Below are 20195 nucleotides of genomic sequence, written 5' to 3'. Positions count from 1 at the left end.
GTAGAAACTATTATTTAGCGGAAAATTACATAAATGCAAAAAAATAAAAAATATCCCCGAGCTTTGATTAAAAATGTTGCCGTTAAAACGCAGCAATAATTAGGTTGACCGCAGCCACGAATTGGCGGTTTATATTCTTATATGGGCTAAATATGAATAAACTCGTAACACAGGACACGCGAAGTCTCACATCTTGTTTCAACTGGGACTAATTACTAAACGGACAGCCACACGTTGGTTGAGGGTCAAATATTTTGAGGATGTGCAGGTAGTTTCATCGAAATGTCAAGTTTCTCCCGCTCTGCCCAGGTAACCATACACATTATACATTATTGTCTTATTTTCATCTCACATGTTGACCCATTATGTGCGTTAAGTTACTGTAAAACACAAACGGGCCGTTAGCTAATAAGCGTTGCTAATGTGCTAACGTTAGCCACGGTGTGTGGTTGTGCTGCAACTAGCTAACTGTCAGTTAGAGAAATAAACGAGAGTTGTTGCAGCCTAGCGTTAACACTGTAGTTTGCGAGAAGCAATATAGGTTAAATGTGTTATTATTTCAAGCCCTTTAAACTTTAACATAACTTCTTAACTTCACCCAGTCAAATTATGCTAGCTTGAAGCATTTGTGTTTCCTGTGGCTACTTTAAGTTCCACTATTTATATACACACTTCAGAACTGTGTGTGTGTGTTAATTACATTAAAAGCAAGGTATAAGACATTTGATTTTAATTTCGATTTAAGCTTTAAGTTAATTGGACCATACTAGTATTTATTGAACTATTTTTTTAATATATATTTTTTAAGACATTTACATTGTATCTAATTAAAAAAATCTGAACAACTTGGCTTGTAAGTGCTTTTAGTTGAGCATCTAACAACCACCAACAAGCTTGAAAATGTAGGCTATGATATGTCAAACATTAGATTGCATTAATAGTTGCTATATCTGCCACATTCCTTTGAGGAGGTTTTTCTGACAATTTTGCTTTCATTCATAGGCCTGTGTATTTAATGTAAGGTACATAGGACTTGGATTGATCAGCAGTGTATTTGTGCTTTTGATGGTGCTGTTCGGTTCATGGGGTTAAGGTTATTGAGTCTTTATTTTATTTCAGGACAAGTATGGCAACATTACCAAATAGAAATTAATCATGTGATTTCTTACTGGAAATGTTCTGAGCTTTAAACTAAAGTCGCCACCCAGTCTGATGCCATAGACCTTTTTCTTTTTTTTTTTCTTTTTTATTTAAAGATATTTTTTGGGGCATTTTTAGCCTTTATTTGATAGGACAGACAAGCGTGAAAGGGGGAGAGAGAGAGGGAGTGACATGCAGCAAAGGGCCACAGGCTGGAGTTGAACCCGAGCCACTGCGGCAACAGCCTTGTACATGGGGCACCTGCTCTACCACTAAGCCACCAACGCCCCACCATAGACCTTTTTCACAGAAGATATTTTGACTTGTTATAGTAGAAAAACTTACGTGTATCTGAAAAAACATGAAAGATTGCTCCATTATATTCTAGAGTAAGTCATGACAGTGACAGTGCGACAGCATGCACAAAACCAGGACCATAAAACTAAAGCAGCTAAATGGAATTCAGCCGTCATTCATTTTATTATTTACATATGTGCTTTTCCTACGGTGACGCGTCAGATTGTTTTTAGTGAAGAGGTCAATGATGAATATTCAGGTCTCTATTGCTTTTCATACTATTAAACATGCAACGGTCCCATGCCGGTAACTTTGTTAAACCCATTCTTTCCTTGTTCTTCTCTTAGCAATGGGCGACCTTTGCTCGTTCCTGGTTCCTGATCGATGCCCGATTGCAGCCTCCTGGGAAGATTGCGACTATGTGTTCTGTGAGGTTACAGGGGAAACACAAGCCTATCTACCATGCATTGAGTGAGTAGGAGTCCACCAGTCACAGGACACACACACATACACACACTTATAAAGTCACAAGTAACTGTCTAACTTTAACATAAACTATTTACTATGTATTAACTATTGTTTTTTTCTACTATGAAACCACATCCCATATTTAGAGAACATTGCCTTTATTAAGAATTCCAATTTATTATTCCCATGGCTTAGGAAAGTTCAATCAGTGTTTGTGAACCCAAGCACCTCTCTCTCAAAGCCAGAACTCAGAGAAGTAAGTCTCAAACTTGTGATTTCATCAAGTATAAAGTCTGGAACAGCTCTATAGACAATGTATGGAAGCATGATTTTTTTCGACCCACAGAATGTTGGTTTTCTTTTTTATACCAATATGAGCTTTAGTCTGTCGTAGTGTTCTTGGTTCTGAAACAGAAAATGCAACGATATACTCAGAACAGCCTCCTTGGTGCTCTCAGTGTCATTTATAACATCTGTCCCTATTCATTTAAGAGTTGTCCTTGTTTACTAATATTTGTTAGATTGTCTTAGACCACAGGAATGTCATGTATAAAATTTGAAAAAGGGCATAGTTCCTCTTTAAGGTTGTTGTAGTGTGTTTCTTCCACATGATGGCAGTACAGGATAAATTTCACGGCTGTTTTTACTTCCTTATTACTTTTATTTTAAAAACTGACATTGTCACGGTAATCTTTGTTGGTCTTGCAACTGACCACTATATTTGGTATTATCATTGCCAAACTAGCTGTGTCTGTACCTGTCTGTCTCTCTGATAAAAAAAAGTCAATTATTTCTTCATAATTTTTACTGTAACGATACGCCTGAGAATAAACATCTTCTGAATATCTTTGCAGGTGACTGTGGTGACCATGTTGTAGTTATAAACAGCAGACACATAGCTTTCTCTGGAAACAAGTGGGAGCAGAAAGTCTACTCATCTCACACTGGGTGAGTCGATACTACCTCATATGATACTTCACTTCTCCCTGTTTTTTCCCCCTGTTCCTTTTTATCCTGTTTCCAATTTGTCTTTGTTCTTTGATACCAATGAAAGAAATGTTTTAAGAAAGCATATCTTAGTGTCTCAGTAGTCTCTTGTCACATTCACACTACAGGAAAAGGAATGGCCCACTTGCGTTTTGTTGACTTCCAACCCATAAAGCTTTTGTGGTCGATTAGAGTTGTGTTGTATTTTTATTCTGGACTCACAGATTTGTGACAATAAACTGTTCCCTCAGTAAAGTACTTTATGCATGGTGTATATTAGAAATTATGGGTGGCTGGTGTTGGTCCAAGATTGGCTTGCAATACAGCACTTTAAAGGAACACACATTGAGGTCTGCTTTAGCTGTTCTAATATCCTTCGACTGCTGAAACATTGTTAACACGCATTCCCATTTTTTCACAGGTGGTTAATGTATTTCTATTGGGTAAAACAGAAAAATGATTTGATTAGAAGTGTAGATAAAACAACTGAATGCTCTTTAATGTATTCAGGATGTATATTGTATATAGGTTGTGTTTAGTAAAAGATATTCTTTGTCTTGTCTGGTAGCATCCTTTCATTGTTAAAGCTGTAAATGGATTTCATGAGAGGTTTCACGGATGTTAATGCTTAGTGGTGTTGCATCATCTGATGACTGATGACTGACTGAGCTTGTTGTTTTTCCCTAAAGGTATCCAGGTGGATTCAAACAGGTCACAGCTGCCCAGCTGCACCATAAAGACCCCAAAGCTGTAAGTGTCATCAACAGTATTCTCCATTTTTTTAATAACTATTGAGAGAGAATTCAAAACCCTCAGATGTGCCACTGCCACATAACATACACCATGAATTTTTATTATACTGAATGTATAATTTAACCCACATTCTTGGGGATTAGTCTCATTTCTTTGTCGGCCCCATGCTGTGCAGAGCAGGTGTTCCTTGGTTTGACATTTATCCCTTCCTTCATATGTGCTGCTCGTGCATGTTAATGTGAAGGGCAGAGAATGGGGATTAAACAGCAGTGGCTTTACACTGGTGATGGTGGTGGTTGGTGTGTTCTGAAACTCAGTACAAGGATGTCAGTTCAAGGATAACCCCTGGGGTTTTGGTTGTGTTGCATATTCATGGTTTTGGGTTACAGACTCTTGCAAGGAGAGAATGAGAAACAACTCATGAGCCTGAAGGATAAATCTGACGATAGTGTGGATTTTTTTATATTGTCAACAAATCCTATGAAAAGACCAAAACCAACAATAAATTGATCCACTAAGGAGTATTTCTTCTTCTGTAGCCCAAGCCTGATAATAGCCTGTTCCTCTGTGCTTCAGAGCCTCTATTAAGACTGTTAATTGATGGGGAAACGTGCTCCTTCTTTCTGGTGAACACAGACACTGTAGTTTATTTTTAAGGTAATCCCACATACACGGTCCTGCTGCTGTAAATACTCACCAGGGTTCTCATTTATAAACATTGTATACGCACAAAAAGAGGCCTGAAAAAGGTGTACGCCGCTTCCCATTCAGAAGCTGTGATGTATAAAAACAGACTTGATGGGACAAACTTTGACCCATGCTTATGAACATTTTGAGATGGGAAATTGGCCACGCAGATGGTGAGGTGGAAGCCGGATTGTAGAAATTGTCAAATATTTTTTTGCTTTTTGTATGTGCATTTTTAGTACAGATCCTATGCATTGTATTATAAATGAGACCCCAAAATATCAGTATACCACTGTACTTCTGTTGGTGTAGCAGTGTAGGAAATTATTAAGCTTTTTAATTAAAGATGAAACTTTACATTTGTGACCTGTTTTTTTAAAATATACACCCCTGGTAGAAATGAATAGGCTTGTGGTTCAGAAAGTGTTGTGAGCTGGAAAAACTTATTGTTGGTTTTGGTGTGTTTTATGAGATTTGTTAACATCACCAAATATATAAAATAATACTTGCCTAATCATTTGAACTGAAGTAATGTTTTATGGCCCAGTGTGTTGCTCCTGTGGCTCATATCCATTAACACTGAGCATCATGTTAGGTTTGACAACAGACAAAGATAGTTGATTTTGAAACAGATCTATTTGACTACTCTCATCAGTTTATTGTCCATGTCTTCATTTTAACATTTGTCGAGGGGTGCGACAGTCTGAAACCAAGAACAAAACCAAGACACAAACTTCCATATGGCTGTCCTGTCCTCCATTTCACAGTCCAGTAATATCAGCATTGTACAACACATTTTGATTTTATTTGCTATATAAAATAGGTAAACTATTTCCCATGGAAGAGCTGCGTGCAGCACATTAATTCTCTCAGCCCCTCCCTGCCCCAGTCTCACTTGCACTCTGTTTCTTCCTCTCTTTCTCACACACATCTTGACTGGACCTGTCTGTGTCTGTCATTTTTCCAGTATACTGTAGATAAATCTGTCTGTGTTACCATGGAAATCACACCCACATGGCTCCTGCAAATTTTCTTTTGGAATATTTTTCATATTTTCAATTTAAGAAAAAATACAGAACACACACAAACATGGCTCCAGATTTTTTTCCCTTGTGGATTTGGAGAATTGTTACACCCCTACATTTGGTTGACCCTTTCTTGCTTGATATGTATGGTACAGCATGCATGTATCCTCTTCAGACTTATCAGAGGAACACAGGGTGTTTAATCTGAATACTGCGCTTCACAGGTCAGGAGTGATTTGTTGTTGCGCAATAACAGGCTGTTCAGAATAATTTAACATGTCAACTGCAACAGCAGAATGAGAGCCATACACGGGGGGTTGCCAACTTATTCCACGTGTGGCTCGTAAAATACTGTGAAATTGCTCCCATCCTGTGGGAAACACTAAACGTAGGTGAATGACCTGTACTGGTTTCCAATCTGTAGTTTACAGAACCAGGCCAGACGTTAACTCTGCTGTTGGCTCTACACTGATGCAGGCTTTAGTCCAGCCGGTGACCACAGACGTGTTTCCTGATGGCGGTTTAGTTAAAATGAGGTTCGGAGGGTTGGCGAGCGAAGAGGGAGAAACGGAATTGGACAGATGAATGATTTGTCAGCACAGCCTCTGTCCAACATCTCGCTCCAGTATTTCTGTCCAATGTCTCAGTCCAGTAACTCCGTCCAAGTCGAATTCACATTTGTGCAACATGCCTCACATTGAGAAACACAGTTTGGGAAACAAATGTGAGAAAAATGTGGAAATGAAGTATTTAATGTTGCTTAATCTGCCGTCTTTTTACAAGAAAGAGTGAGCTGATTGTGTGACAACCTTTTTTAATGTGCTTCTTCTCACCAGATTGTGAAGTTAGCGGTTTACGGCATGCTGCCAAGGAACCTGCTGCGCCGCACCATGATGCAGCGACTACACATCTTCCCTGATGATGTAAGTCCAGTTTCTCTGTATCTCTCTGAGCTGATGAGTCCTCACACTGCCCCCATTATGCCTTCATTGTCCAGGCTTATTAGGGACAATCAGGAAGAGGGCACATTATCAGGAGGGGTGCACTGATATCACTCTGCACATACTGACACAGAAGAATGAGCCAGTTTTAATCACCCTTCATCCAGGTCACCTTTACAATTAATGTCAATTAATTACTCTGAAACTAATATATGTAGTTCAAGCTGAGTGTTGCCCTCGACGGAGGAGAATGTTAGTCCTTTTCTTCACCTACATTATCTCAGCTGGTGTGTGTGTTTAAAGAGTCGGACAATTAGCCGTAGTGTTTCCCACTGGGTCAAAGGTTCCTTCAGCAGCACTTTACGTCTTCTCACTCTTGTATAACTCAAAGTTGCTTATCTATTACACTATTCTTCTTCTTCTCCATCTTCTTGTCCTTATTTCTAGTTACAGTGACCCATAAAAGAATGAAAACAAGTTATTTTTGGTTGAACAAATGCTTTATTATACTTGAAACTTGAAATCATTTTTTAATGGAAGTATGTGTAAAAAGTCTGACAGTCAAGGAGGAAAGGAGCATGCACAGGTGAGATTCTCCAACCAGTTGCTTTTTTTTTACCGTTGACAAGCAAATGTTCACGGTGTGTTTACTGTCAATTTACATACCACATTATACAATGTAACCAGAATACCACTACAACCTCAGGAAGGGGTCACACTTAATGACAAACCCACAGAGACTGATAACCCAACTCAGTTCTACTGAACCAGGGTGTCTACAGGTCCTTAAAGTCTTCATCTATTCATCTATTTATTAAAATAAATAAAAAAGTCTTAAATCCCATCTTAAATTCAATTTTTGAAATATGAGGCCTTAAAAGTCAGTAGACTTATATTTGAATATGTGAGGTCTTAACTGTCACAAACATTTTTCCGTAACCGCTTATCTTGTTAGGGGTCATGGAGGGGCTGGAGCCTGTCCCAGCTGATATTGGGTGAGAGGCATTGTACTGTCTTATTGACAGATTTGGTTAATCATCAGTCTTAAATTAGTCTTAAATTAAAGTCTTATATTATCTTAAAAAAGTCTTAAAAAGCATTAAGTTTGAGTGTCTGATGCCTGTAGACACCCTGGGAGCAATTTAGCATCTTTCAGCTCTTTGTTTTGGTTTTACGACCTGAAACTTTACTGTTTTGGTTCACTCTCACTCATCAGTGTTATTTTCAGTCGCAGCAGGCAGCTGTTCTCAACAAAAAAATCTAAAAACCCACTGTACACTACCTGCTCTGCACCAAACAACAAACAGATACAGTTAGCAAATAGCTGGAGAACACAGTGAAGCATTTAAAGAGAGGCATATCTTCCTCAGGAGTTGGTGAAGACCAAAACAGAGCTAACAGAGTGAATATTGGACTTGTAGTCATTGTGTGACAGGAACAGGACTCCAAATGAATGTGGCTTTGTGTCTGCTGGAAGTGTAAATAAGCAACTGAGAGTTGGCGTCAGTCTTGTGCTTTGGATATTCTGCATTGTGTTCAACAGCACATCTTGTTCTGTTTCCACCAAGAGGCCAAAAATATGAATAAATACTGCTTTGATCACATTAAAATTGGGTTACCAATATGTTTCTATTTAGTTATCAATCTATCAACTTGTCTCCTCTTCCTCTTTGATTCAAAGAGAAAACTTTGATTGCGTCACTGATGCAGTGATCTGCAGGCATTTGGGAGCATTCAGCTCTAATTGTTTTAAAATGATGTTGGCGAGAACCACCAGCGTCACACATCACAGCTTCTGAAATGAATTTAAACGAAAAAAGTGCTCGACAGACTGTTAATTGAACTGGCGATCTGCCCAGTTATTAACTGGATGTAATTTTTATTCATGCGAGAGAACACAATCATTAATTTCAGGCATTGGAAGAAAACCAGGTCTTTGAGTTTTGACGTGTGAAGTAATACATGAGGTGTTTGATGTTAAAAGTTAGAGCTGAGGGAAGTCAGATACCTGTCGTTTATTTTGTCGGGACTTGATATCCACCATCAGAATTGATGTTGTGCAGTTTGCATCCCTCATCACTAGCAGATGGGCTTCCTGAGCCTTGTGAGTAACTGCAGTCTCATCTACAATTCAGAGCAGTTCAGGCACTGTAAAGTTGCTTATGAGGATTTTTAAGTGTGAACATTACCTTCTTCTTTACTCTCTCCTTGTTTTTCATGTCACCAACTTTCAGGTCTTACTCCTCTTACTAAACTCCATCTCCCCTCGATTCCTTCTCCTGTCCACATTTTATTTGATTTATTTAATTTCAGTGTCTCCTCTGTGTCCTCCTCACTAGGAGCTACCAGATGACATCCGAGCCAACCTGACGGAGGAGCTGCCACAGCCCAGAGAAATCCCCAGGAAACTCAGCGAGTACACACAGGAGGAGATAGACGCATTCCCCAGGCTGTGGACACCGTACGTAGAACACACACTATGCTCACAAATGTCAGCAGACACTGTCCATGCACACACACACGTTGATGTCACTGTGTTTAAACACTAATACAAATGAAAGCATTATCTGCTGTATTACACACAGGATTATCAGTATCAGTCTCTTTATCGTTGATCAGCCATTTTGGTGTGTGTTTGTGTGGAGTGTTACACATTCAAGGGATTCTGTAAAACAAGGTACTGAAGCTAATGAATAAAGGCTTCTGTTTTTTTTTTTAATTCAGCCCACGAGAGAAAACTCACCGTCACCAAACATGATCTTGCTTGTGATCTAAATAAATTATTGAAAGACACGAGAAACCAAAAACAGTGCACACAGAATGTGTGTAATTGTAATATTTCATGTTTAAGTGTGGTGGTTCCCAGGTTTGCTATTTAGTAAAACATTTTTGCTTCTAAGGGTTGATTATATCGTACACTGTGATGTAGTTTAAGGCTGTACAGAATACCATTTTTGGGGCTGTGGAGCTTCAGGAGTAATCAACAGTGAATATCTGGAGCTTTGGCTGGCAGGGGTGCTGAACATAAATGCTCATAATTAAAGGCTCTGAATACGAGACAAAGCCAGACAAAGTGCTGTGAAACAGAAGCGCAGAACAGCATACTAGCTCCAACAAATTTAAGATTTGAGATTTCTATTTATAAGATTCATATTTTTATGATTTCTTTGTCATTTCTTTAAAAAAAAAAAGAAACCTACTATGCTTATCCAACAAACGAATACCTGCCTATCAAATATTAGGGTGCAGTCCTACTAAAGTTTCAAATACAGACAACCTTGAATTTTTACATTAGTGTTTTCAGTATTTGTTGCTCAGTTGTTACAAGATGACAAGTAACAAAATGTATCTTCTGCAGAGAAAATATATATTACCTAATACTCATACTGTGAACGAAACAGAAAATTACAGATTTTAACCTCTGCTAATAAAAGCTAATGCTAACCCTTCACTTCTATCTTCATATGGCTTTTTTAAATTGTCCCAAACTTTTGAAAGTACCTCACTTGGGAGTCTTTTTTTAATGTTTGTGTTCTTTGCACCATAACGACTAATACACACCCAAACACACACATAATCATATTTTCTTGTATTGTACTGATGAGGAACAGCCAGAAGGGGGTGATGTTGATCTGAGGACCGTGTCACATTTCTACTTCTCACACCCTCTCAGTGTGCATCAACCAGCCTGACATTGTGATACAGTAGTTGTCGTAAGTAGCTTTAGACGACATCTTTCAGCTGTTTGGAATGTTGCAGTCAGCACCTCATTTATCTGTAAAAATAATGAATTCAAATACTCTCAAGTTTTCAGTAGTCAGTTCAAACAGATTTTTCGTATATAGCATTCAAAAGAAATAAAGGTTTAAATCTGATGGCAGATGGTGAAGGTACCAACAGAATGGTGAACCTGACTTTGGAGGAGAGGCACAGTAGGTGGTGTATCACTTAACCTGTCTTTATGTTAATGAGTGCAGAGGATTGACTCGTCCTGCTCAGACCTTGTCAGAAGTAAACAGTGCAGTCATGTTCACACAGTTCTGTGTTAATCTTGTGGTCGTATCATTGGGTGTCCCTGCTAAAAATTGACAATCAAATCTGATTTGTCAAGTCTTGCCTAGTGTCGACTGACAGCTGAATTATCAATTTTTCTCTTTTTTTGTTCATTAATCCATATTCTCATGTGTGACATTGGTTTCAGCTTTCCCCACACCAGACAAAAACGCAGAAACACCCAAGTCAACAATTTGTCATCTTGACTTAGCATGAGAACTTTTTTAATAATAGCATGCCTTCCATTAAGAGCTGTTGTGTGTGGAGGTGCAGCGCTGTCCACAGTACTGAAAGGAAGCAGAATAGGTTGATAGACAGACAGGCAGAATTCATCACTTTTCTCAGGTCCTACTTGCACCTAAACTTTCCCTTAGACAGAGAGCGATGCAAGCTGCAAACAGCTGTTTTTAAGCTGCTGCTGATTTTGAGAGACGTGTTCATAGGTTAAAAAAAATACTGTCTTGGTTCTCCATGTCAGAGGTTAGAGGGTGGGTGTGGGGTCTCTTGTATCACACTCTGCCTTCTATGTAAAATTATATATTCAGCACCCCCACATGGCCCGAATGGCGTGATCCCTTTGTTTCATAACCACATTTTCCTGCAACTGTTCCAGTTTGACCGTGAGATGAACAGTTGAATCAGGCTCCTTAGATTGAATCCTTGAATGGTCAACAATTTATGGTTTACCCCGACTCACAAAGCAACATATATATGAATCGATCCAATGTAAAAGCTTGCGGACCCCTTTTTGTGGCCAGTCTCACTCTGACACTTTAATCATGCAGGAAAAAAGATTTTCACTGTAACTAAAAACACATGTGGCTGTGTTGTGAATGATTGTCAGCCTACAGAGAGCTGTCAGTATGTGACATAATGCACAGAGAACAAAGACTCACATGATACTGCTCCTGTGTGAATACAGTTATAGGAACTTGCAAACAGTTCTAGTACCTAAATATATGACCTTTTTTCCCCCAAGTTGACATTTTTATTTACTGCATATAAAGTTTTTGTGGTGTAGTGCTCTGATGGTTACACACTGGAGTGCCTTGTGAGCTTCCCTGAAAAGCTTTATAAATTAGGACCATTGTTCTTTATGCTATTATCCAACAACATAACACTGAAGGGCACTGCAATATAACAGACCTCAGCTTTGTGCTCTCTGGATGTGCATCAGCAGTTGTTTAACAGAAACTTTGCAGAGATTTCTGTTTCCCCCCAGCCTGCATGTCGTGCCAAACATTTGAATATAAATGGTGAAATGTCACAAACACATGTGGGGGGAAGTCGGCTGTTTTCCCGCCACTTCCTGTCTGGACATACAAGGTTTCTCTGCGGGGTGTGAGAGAGCATCTGTTATTTGGCATAATCATATTCATGGCTTTTTGAGTTAAGTATTTTCTGGTTGGAGATTGGACTGACATTGTGACCCGTGCCTCGCTGATCATGATAATGTCGTCCTGTTGCATTTCTCCGGCTTCACCTGTAGTAAACATTATTCTGACAGGTTAACTGAGAGCAGTCTCTCCTCCACCTGCTCAGCTCTCACATCCATCAATCCATCCAACCATTCATCTCCCAGCTCTTTATCCAGGTCAGGGTTGGTCCTCTTCATCTGTAGAAGCAGTTGCTCAACACTCAAGTCTACTGGTTCTCTTCATTTTAACTGCTCAGAGGTTGTGACTGCTGGTGAGCTTGTAAAAAAGATCAAGTGGTAAATAGAAGAAGGTTTACACCTTGTGGCTCAACTTTCAGTTACATCACAGTTTAATATACTGTAACACCACTGTTACTGCAGTCAATACACTTTAACCCTCCAGGATGTTGTAAATATTTCCATTTCACACAGTAACTACCCAGATAACAAGACTACTATAAAACACAGTCATGCAACTGTTTTATATTTCTTTACATCATATATAATGTGATGTACAGGCAGGTTTGTGGAGGTTGTTTTTGTAGTAAGTTTAATACACTATTTGCTAGCAAGTCTTGATTTGAAATGATCACTGTATCAGTGGAATGAGTGCCAGGGTGTTGGGACAGCACTATTTGTGAAATTATTTAAATGTCAGTTCACCCAAATTACAAAAAATAACCCCACTATTTTCTTACCCTGAGACCAGGGCGGGACAATATATCAGTACTGTGATGTGAGACTAATTATTATTTTAGACATTTGGATTTTGTAATATGGTTTCAAAGGCTGCATTACAGCACAGTGATGTAGTTTATAGGGAAGGGCATTTTAAGTAACTTTTGTATTTGAGCACTGACATTACATTAATATAAAATACTCGATTCCTCGCAAAACAAAAAAAAATCTAACGTAAGAATAGGAATGCAGTTTGGCTGACAACAAAAAACAAATGCAATTTGAAATTCATTTATTGAACAACCAGGCCTTAGTTAGACATTTAACCAATAAATTCAAAGTTAACATAAGAAATATCAGCAAACTTTCTGTCGCTGCCATTACATAAGTTAGATGCACTGAAGGATCATCTCCGGAATCCAGAGCTCTCCTTCTACAGGGTCATTTCAATGTCTGCCAGGTTGGCACGAGCTAACATAGCAGCAGCAGCTAACCTGCGCTGAGCAAAACAATACTCTCAACCCAGCTGTATAATGAAAAAGATTTTACCCTTTTTAAATAGGAGAATAATATAAAAGTCATGTTTACATGTGGGAAATTGGGCGGTGATTCCCCTTCCCGATTTGGATGTCAGTCTTAGTTCAAAGTGTAATCAAGGACTCATGTCCATCCGTAGTCACTCTCTGTACTTACCACACTGTTCTAGCTGTTCAATTATTTGCCTTTACCCACTTAGTCATTATATCCGCGTTACTGATGATTATTTATTAAAAGTCTCATTGTGTAAATATTTTGTGAAAGCACCAATAGTCAACCCTACAATATTATCGTAACATGGATATTGAGGTAATGGGTCAAAAAATATTGTGATATTTGATTTTTGTTTTTCATATCACCTAGGCCTACACCAGAGTAATTCGGCCATACACATAGTTTGGGTTTTATTTGTCTGTTGTCTCAACCTCAACCACCCCAATACAATGGAGGTGAATGGTGTGGTACTCAAAGTATTTGAAAATAAGAAAGATTGAATACCCCATGTCCCAAATATCCCGGAAAATCCACAAAACACTTTTTACTGAAGAAAAATCTTCTGTAGATTATCCAGAGCAACAGGGACATTACCATTGTGTCACAAAACAGTGCTGCTATTGAATTCTCTAAATGTGATATCTCAGTACCGTGAAGCACAGAATTCCTTTCACCTCCATTTGCGTGGCAGCAGAAATCTCAGACTCTCAAAACCCGGACAACCAAAGCTAAATCTGCACGGCTGGTTACCACAAGAGGCTGACCCTTTAAACCTACAAATTACCCTAAAAATTACTACGACGCCGACACCATTTCACTGATTGTGATGTGGTGAACCCTCCATCTGGTACTTCAAACACATATGAACAAATCATAACCCACATTTGGTATGAATAAGTGCAAACTGAATCCACACAGAGGGCTCTGATCCAGAAACTGTTTTCATTCAGATACTGTCCTCTGTGCGTGCGTGCCTTGTACAGAGGCATACAGCATGCCTGCATTATGTTCGGCATCCCTGACAGAGCGTGTGTGCACGGTGATAAATGAGCCACTTCTTATTGTTTACTGGTCCAATCTCCTCAGCCAATCAGCGCGTGTGCTCAGGCCTGTCGCCGTGTGGTCGTCAAGGTCAAGCTAATCCTGGTTTATTTAAGGGATGGGCCGTAGCCTTGTTAATATTCTCTCTCTTATTCATTTTACTGACCAAATATATGTGTGCGTGTCAGGGGAGATGGGGTTGAGGTCACCAAGGGCGATTCAATTGTTACCCTTTATTAAACACATAGTTAATATTCTCTCAGAAAACCTTGGAGCAGAGGAAAAAGATTATTATTGGATGTGTGGCCCCCTCCTCCGCACACACACACAGAGCTCAGACAGAAAATCAACAACATAAACATACTGCTGTAGTTGATAGCAGGGCTATTACAATTGATAACATTTTTTCTACTTTGTATCAAAACCAATACAGCATGCCGTGATAATATCTGTTGGCTGCAATCTCTACTCAAAATTAAAGGGAAAAAAACACAAAAAGAGGATGCTGTGTCTAGTCTCATTTTGAAAAAGCCAAAAAAAAAAAAAAAAAAAAAAAAAACACACGATAAGATCTGTGTGGTTTCTCATCTGTCAGTTTTTTTCTCCTTATCGGCTCTTTTTCCCAGACTTGTATGCCTCCCCATACTAATGTGTTGTCTTGTGTTCTCTCCACAGACCTGAAGACTACAAGATGAAATGAAATCAAGGCTGCCCAACGTGACCGAGGACCTGAATTATCCAGAAACAGCTTGAGATTCCACCATGCGGCTCCGCTCTGATCAGAGAAAATCAGATTCCGTGGGTTTTCCTCTATTATGCAACCATGAAACGATCAGATCTGGCTCATAAAAATGACATTTGTTAGAGCTGATCCTGCTTTTAAAGGTTTGTGGGTTCACAGTGAAACCAATTAATGTGTTACTATGACAACATGGAGGCCATCCGTGTGGTTTTAGTCAAAACAGTTAACTTTGGTTAAGAAATCCTGAGCTTTTTGTTGTGTCAGTGTGTCAGAAATGTCCAGAGTGTTGTTCAAGTATGAATCAATTCTGTTGTAAAATAGCTAATAAAGAATTTAATAACCCTTCTCGTCAAGTAGTTTTTACATAAATGTTGTAAACTCTAGTAAACGTTTGACCTTTTTGTGTCGTTAAAATTAAACAAATGACCTAAAACACATTTTATAGTCTCATTACAGATTTATTGGTTATAAAAGCAAACAAAATATAAAATAAATAAGATCATATTGTACTAACGGGCGTGGAGGCGAGACACATTCCTTATTAAAACTGTTCAAGTTTGGACCTCAGATCGGGGCCAGCTCACAGCTCAACTTTTGGTTACTTTAGTGCTTGTTTTTTCAGACTGCAGCGCAGAAGGGGGGTAAAGTTTACACTTGTGTGGTTCAGTCCTTATTGGTTTCTCCGAGAGGCAGCCAACTGTTTTCAGTAATAACTGGATCCAGGTCTCATTCCAGCAGGAGGTCAGAGGTCAACCAGTGAGCAAACAGCTTCCACAGTGAGCAGGCCCGACTTTGCATAAGAACAATAAACGAAACAAACTGGGGCAGCAACACGAGACGCAGGCAACACAGATTTGTCTTCGTAACTCACCACGAGCCTGAGTGTTAAAACTCAGTACACACCTGGTCCATCTTTGTAGCAACAGAGTGAAATGTCGCAGCACAAAATGTGATGGTAGCCAGATTTTCTGTGAATCAAAATTATAATTTAAAAAGTAATATTTGTGTTCCACAGTGTTAAGGTAATATTAAACTGGAGGGAAACTTCGGTATTTTTAAACTGGACCCTATTTTCCCATGTTTTTGTGTCTTAGTGACAAATGGAGACACCAGTTTAGGAAACTGGTCCAGTACTGAGAGAGACCGCTGCAGTCACAACGGCGAAACAGGCTGCAATGTAATCCCTATGGGCAACTGTGCACTGTGAAATCCATTAAAAGTGTTTGTTTTTGCCACTGACAGGCTGACAGATTGTTATTACAAGTGTCTGACAACATTACAGAAAAGACCCCATGGAGAAATTAAGCAATTGTCCTTACCTTTCACTGATCCCGTACATTTTTTACAGTGACCAAGTCTCACCCAAGGAGGAGTCTTGTTCTAAAATCTCAGACTTTTCCACATTTTTTAAATCAGCTAAATATTTAGCCGTGACATAAAAATCTTTTATAGAAAAATAACATTAAGCTACGCTTTCTTTGCTCCAACACAACAAACTCTGGCACTCCTCTCTGCAGTTCTTACTAATGTTTCCACTGTTGTTTTTCCTGCAACAAGCCACCTCCAGAGTTTGCCACACATTCATTTATCTGTGGTGCACCACCACAACATCAGCATTTACTGCCACTTTTTTCTTTAAAGAATATTTTTGCTGCATTTTGCCTTTATCAATAGTGCAGTTTAGGATTGATAGGAAAGGTGTGAGAGAAAGAGGGATATAACATGCAGCAAAGGGCCACAGGCTGGGATCAAACCTGAGCTGCTGCAAAGGCTTCAGCCTACATGGAGCACACACACTACCAGGTGAGCTAGAGATCACCCCATTTACTGGGCACATTTAGATTTTTTTTCTTTTTGGAGCTGCATTTCACTCTCGTGGCAGAGGAGCAGATTGCTAAGTGCACTGAAAAAGTGAAACTGAGCAGTTTGTTAATTCAAATAATTTAAGTGTTGTCCATTATATTCCAACTTTACTTTAGATGAAACTTGCTGTGTTCCCATGGAAACCACTCACCCTGCGGTCCTGTGCTGGGTCTAAATGGCAAAAGAGTTTGCCTTCACACACTTCTGCAGCAGCTGCTCCTCTAATTCATCATCTGACCACAAACTGATCAAAGGAAGTCTTGCGTGTGATGTTTAAACAGTTATTTTTTCCACAATTCTTCATCTTGCCACTCAAACTCAACAAACTGCTGCTGAGGGAAAAAGTAAAACTCCTGATAACAATCCGAGCCTGTCAGAGGCAAAACGAGCACTTTAGTGGATGTAAATTGATGGTGCAGAATTGCCCATAGGGATTACACTGCAGCCTATTTCACAGCTGTGGCTGCACGCCCTCTCTCAGTACTAGACCAATTTCAAAAGTTGTTGTCTCCATTAGTCACTGGGACACAAAACATCGGAAAATAGGGTCCATGTTAAAATATACAGAAGTCTCCCTTTAACAGAAATGTGACACTTCTACAGTCAATTTTGGGGGTTAACTCCAATAAGTGTTGATTAAAAAAAATACACAATACTGTCACTTCAAAAACATTTTAAAATTTGTTTACACACTGAAATCAAGACCGCATTAAAGTCGGGGAATCGTGGTTCATCCTTATAAAAAGCAGCCTGTACACATGTTGCCAGCTCAACATCCTCCGTTTGAAGTGTGAAATAATCTAGCTAGTTACATACAACCAAAACAAGATGCACGTGTCCAGTTACACACTCAATGTTTGGCTCAAAGGAGACATGCAGCTTCACACAAAAAGAAGGGTTAAGTCCTGAAATCAGCTGTGAGATGAGAAGGAACAAGTCTTACCTTTACATTACCACTGGATAATGCTAACATAGATCAGGCACTTTTTTGGACCCCCCTGTTACAGAGATATTGTACAAGAGTCCACGGAGCTATTTACATTGTTTCACCAGGTGGACAAAACCACTGGATACACAGGGAGGGGGGGGGGGCTCTCACCACAGTTTCAGATGGGGTAGAAGTGTAGGTGCGTGTCAGTGTCTGATTTGTGTGTACTATCAGTTTGTGTGTTGTGGCGTGCAGGGCTCAAGCACTTTAGGTGAGTCCATCCTTCCTCTAAAGTCCTCCCTCCTCACTCTCCTCCATGACGTCACGTGAAAACCTCCCAGCGACGCCCGGCGACCTCACCTCCATGTCCTCAGAGTGGGTGGGGCTCGAGCGGTAAACATGGTAGCCATGAGCCAGTTGTGAGGGCTGTTGGGGGTAGTACCGAGGGGGGTAACCACGGTAATAGGGGTCCTGCTCTTCTGGACCCTCCTCCTCCTCTTCCTCCTCGTCTTCGCCTCCTTGGTCGTTGTTGTAAGCCTCTGCAGCAGGGTTGTAGGGCCGGTTGTAGGGCGGATTGTAGGGCTGGTATCCACCGTGGGGCAGGGGTTGGACTGGGGTGGTGGGAATATTTAGGATCAGTGAGTGATTGTTTCTGGATCATTGCAGCTAACATAAAATCACCACCATGAGAAAGCATGGAGCGAAGTTAAGGCTGACTTTGGGACTACAGTTTTCCAACAAAATCAAAGCAATGAGGAGGCAAAACAAGCTGAATAACTGTTGCCCAGGCAGATTTGGGACCCACAAATGTCCAAGAGATTACGTTAATATGGAAGTAAGTTAATGAAATAGGAAAAATCTGGTTTCTACCCGCTATCACCCAGATCTGATCATTTTCCACAAATAAAAAGATCACATCTGGGTTATATTCGGGATACATTTTTACCCAGTTTACAGTATATGAGATGTACAGATTGAGGGGTTCAGTAATGAATGCAGCCAATCAGCATCAAAGCAGCTCATCACTATTTAGCCAATCCATCAGGCTTTAAAAGATGAGATTAATTTCAAAGCGATTTGAGCTTGAAGTGGAGGATGCTGCAGCAAACCACTGCGTGTGTGAGCATTTGTTGACAGATGGCACCGAGATCAGCGGTGGTGATCATCGCAGCAGTGTTACGGGGTTTGTTTGGTCTTATGGGAAGGTAGGTTAATCAGTTTTTGTTTCAGAGGCTGTCAAATGAAGAAGCAGCTGGATTAATCCTCCAGCTCTATGAAGAAAGTTATCTGATCGTAGAAGTAATCCTGTTTCTATTCATACTAAGGAATGAAATCTAGTGCAAATAATGTTTCTAAAGATTTAGACCAGACCTAAATTAGGGCACAAATTTAACTAAAATCACTTGTTTTGTTAGGATGCTTTTAAAGTCAGGCTGTTAGATTTGTTGCCTTAAAAATCCAGATAATTTTAAAGACGATCCTGCAAAAGTCAAGTGCTGGTTGCAAGAGTAATTTGGAAAAAGGTCTCTGGGGAAACAAAATGTAAAAACCGCTGCTGCAGGGATTAGAGTTTAAACACCGAGGACAGGAGTAATTATCCATCCCAAGAAATACGGAGGCCTTGAAGGAATAATTTATCAATTTCCTCAGTTTTTTTAGTCTTAATGTACAGGGCACAGAGAGAGGAGCGGAGGGAGGTGAGGACAGGAGGACGGTTGGAGAATGCTCCTCAGTAATCATTCCCATAGTCCTGTTGAACTTGAGTCAAAAAGAGGAGGAGACAGAGGGAGGGGAGCACAGGGAGGGAAAGAAGAGACAGAGAGAAGATGTTACCTCATATCAGGAGGAAAAAACCCAACGACACCAGAGAGTTAAACCTCTCAAACCGCACTGACAGAACTTCCCCAGCTGTTGGGGTGCGGTTTTGGAGGTAGAAAAATTAGTGTTGGAATCTGCTTTTCTTCTTTAAAGAGAAGAAAATACACACAGCCTGAGTATATTTTACAATACACTTAGCTCATATAAATATGAAGACATTCAGATAAATGTTTGGAAAGAGGGAAAATGTGTCAGATCTCTATTTCTCTTTCTGTTCATGAGAAAGTATAAATAAAGATTCCCAACACAAAAGGCAGTAGTGCAACAAGAGTGTACAGAGTATACCCAGAAATAACATGCCTTGTGAGTAATACTGAGGTCAGCCATTTGTTGCAGTTACACACCGTCCTGTAGCTGCAGTGTTTTACCACATGTTACTCAACAAATGTTCATTTGAAGGATATTTGTATCATGTGCACAGCTCCACCAAAAGATGAATTAAAGTGGATTTTAAGAAATAAGACTTATGATATGAAGGTAAGCAAGGTTTGCAAGTTTTCTACGAACCAGAACAGCTGTCATTACACACGGCTGTGACTATTTACAGTGTCCATATTAATAATGCATTACATTTATGACATACTATACCATGACTTACATTTTTAAAAAACATTTTTAAGGTATGTTGTATCATGACATAAATTAAAGCTATTTTTTTAAATTACATACTATAGAATGACATTATATGATTTTTTTATGTTATACTATACTATGATGCTTTTTATGATATTTTCATATCATACTACACTATGATGGTTTTTTGGAC

The 20195-nt window shown here is 39.5% G+C and overlaps 2 protein-coding genes across 3 annotated transcripts in view; one reads left to right on the top strand and one right to left on the bottom strand.

The window, feature by feature from the left end:
- Window positions 1–159: 159 nt before the first annotated feature.
- mrpl13 (mitochondrial ribosomal protein L13) lies at window positions 160–15102 on the top strand. The gene is made up of 7 exons (XM_033640622.2): window positions 160–309; window positions 1785–1908; window positions 2760–2853; window positions 3582–3642; window positions 6194–6280; window positions 8638–8759; window positions 14694–15102. Exons 1-7 carry the CDS (start codon window positions 283–285, stop codon window positions 14716–14718), a joined length of 540 nt encoding a protein of 179 aa, XP_033496513.1. The 5' UTR covers window positions 160–282; the 3' UTR covers window positions 14719–15102.
- Window positions 15103–17706: 2604 nt separating this feature from the next.
- The window catches only part of col14a1a (collagen, type XIV, alpha 1a), a 191236-nt gene continuing 188747 nt past the window's right edge, over window positions 17707–20195 (bottom strand). Inside the window, exon 48 of one of the 2 annotated variants that reach the window (XM_033640620.2) lies at window positions 17707–18162. In XM_033640620.2, the coding sequence (XP_033496511.2) occupies window positions 17840–18162 (323 nt within the window). In that variant the 3' untranslated portion in view covers window positions 17707–17839. Of the gene's footprint in view, window positions 18163–18721; window positions 19310–20195 lie in introns of those variants that run through there. The other variant, XM_078171876.1, reaches the window with a different exon arrangement.

This window comes from Epinephelus lanceolatus, chromosome 10 (assembly GCF_041903045.1).
Source record: "Epinephelus lanceolatus isolate andai-2023 chromosome 10, ASM4190304v1, whole genome shotgun sequence".
Lineage (NCBI taxonomy): Eukaryota > Metazoa > Chordata > Actinopteri > Perciformes > Serranidae > Epinephelus > Epinephelus lanceolatus.
Note: the sequence above shows the minus strand (reverse complement) of the source record. Positions and strands in the feature narration are given on the sequence as shown.

Bases quoted from the DNA above. Each gene is read 5' to 3' on its own strand.
- mrpl13 (XM_033640622.2), top strand. From the start codon at position 283: ATGTCAAGTTTCTCCCGCTCTGCCCAG. The intron at 310-1,784 runs GTAACCATACAC...TTCTTCTCTTAG, and splicing joins GTTTCTCCCGCTCTGCCCAG to CAATGGGCGACCTTTGCTCG. The intron at 6,281-8,637 runs GTAAGTCCAGTT...CCTCCTCACTAG, and splicing joins TACACATCTTCCCTGATGAT to GAGCTACCAGATGACATCCG.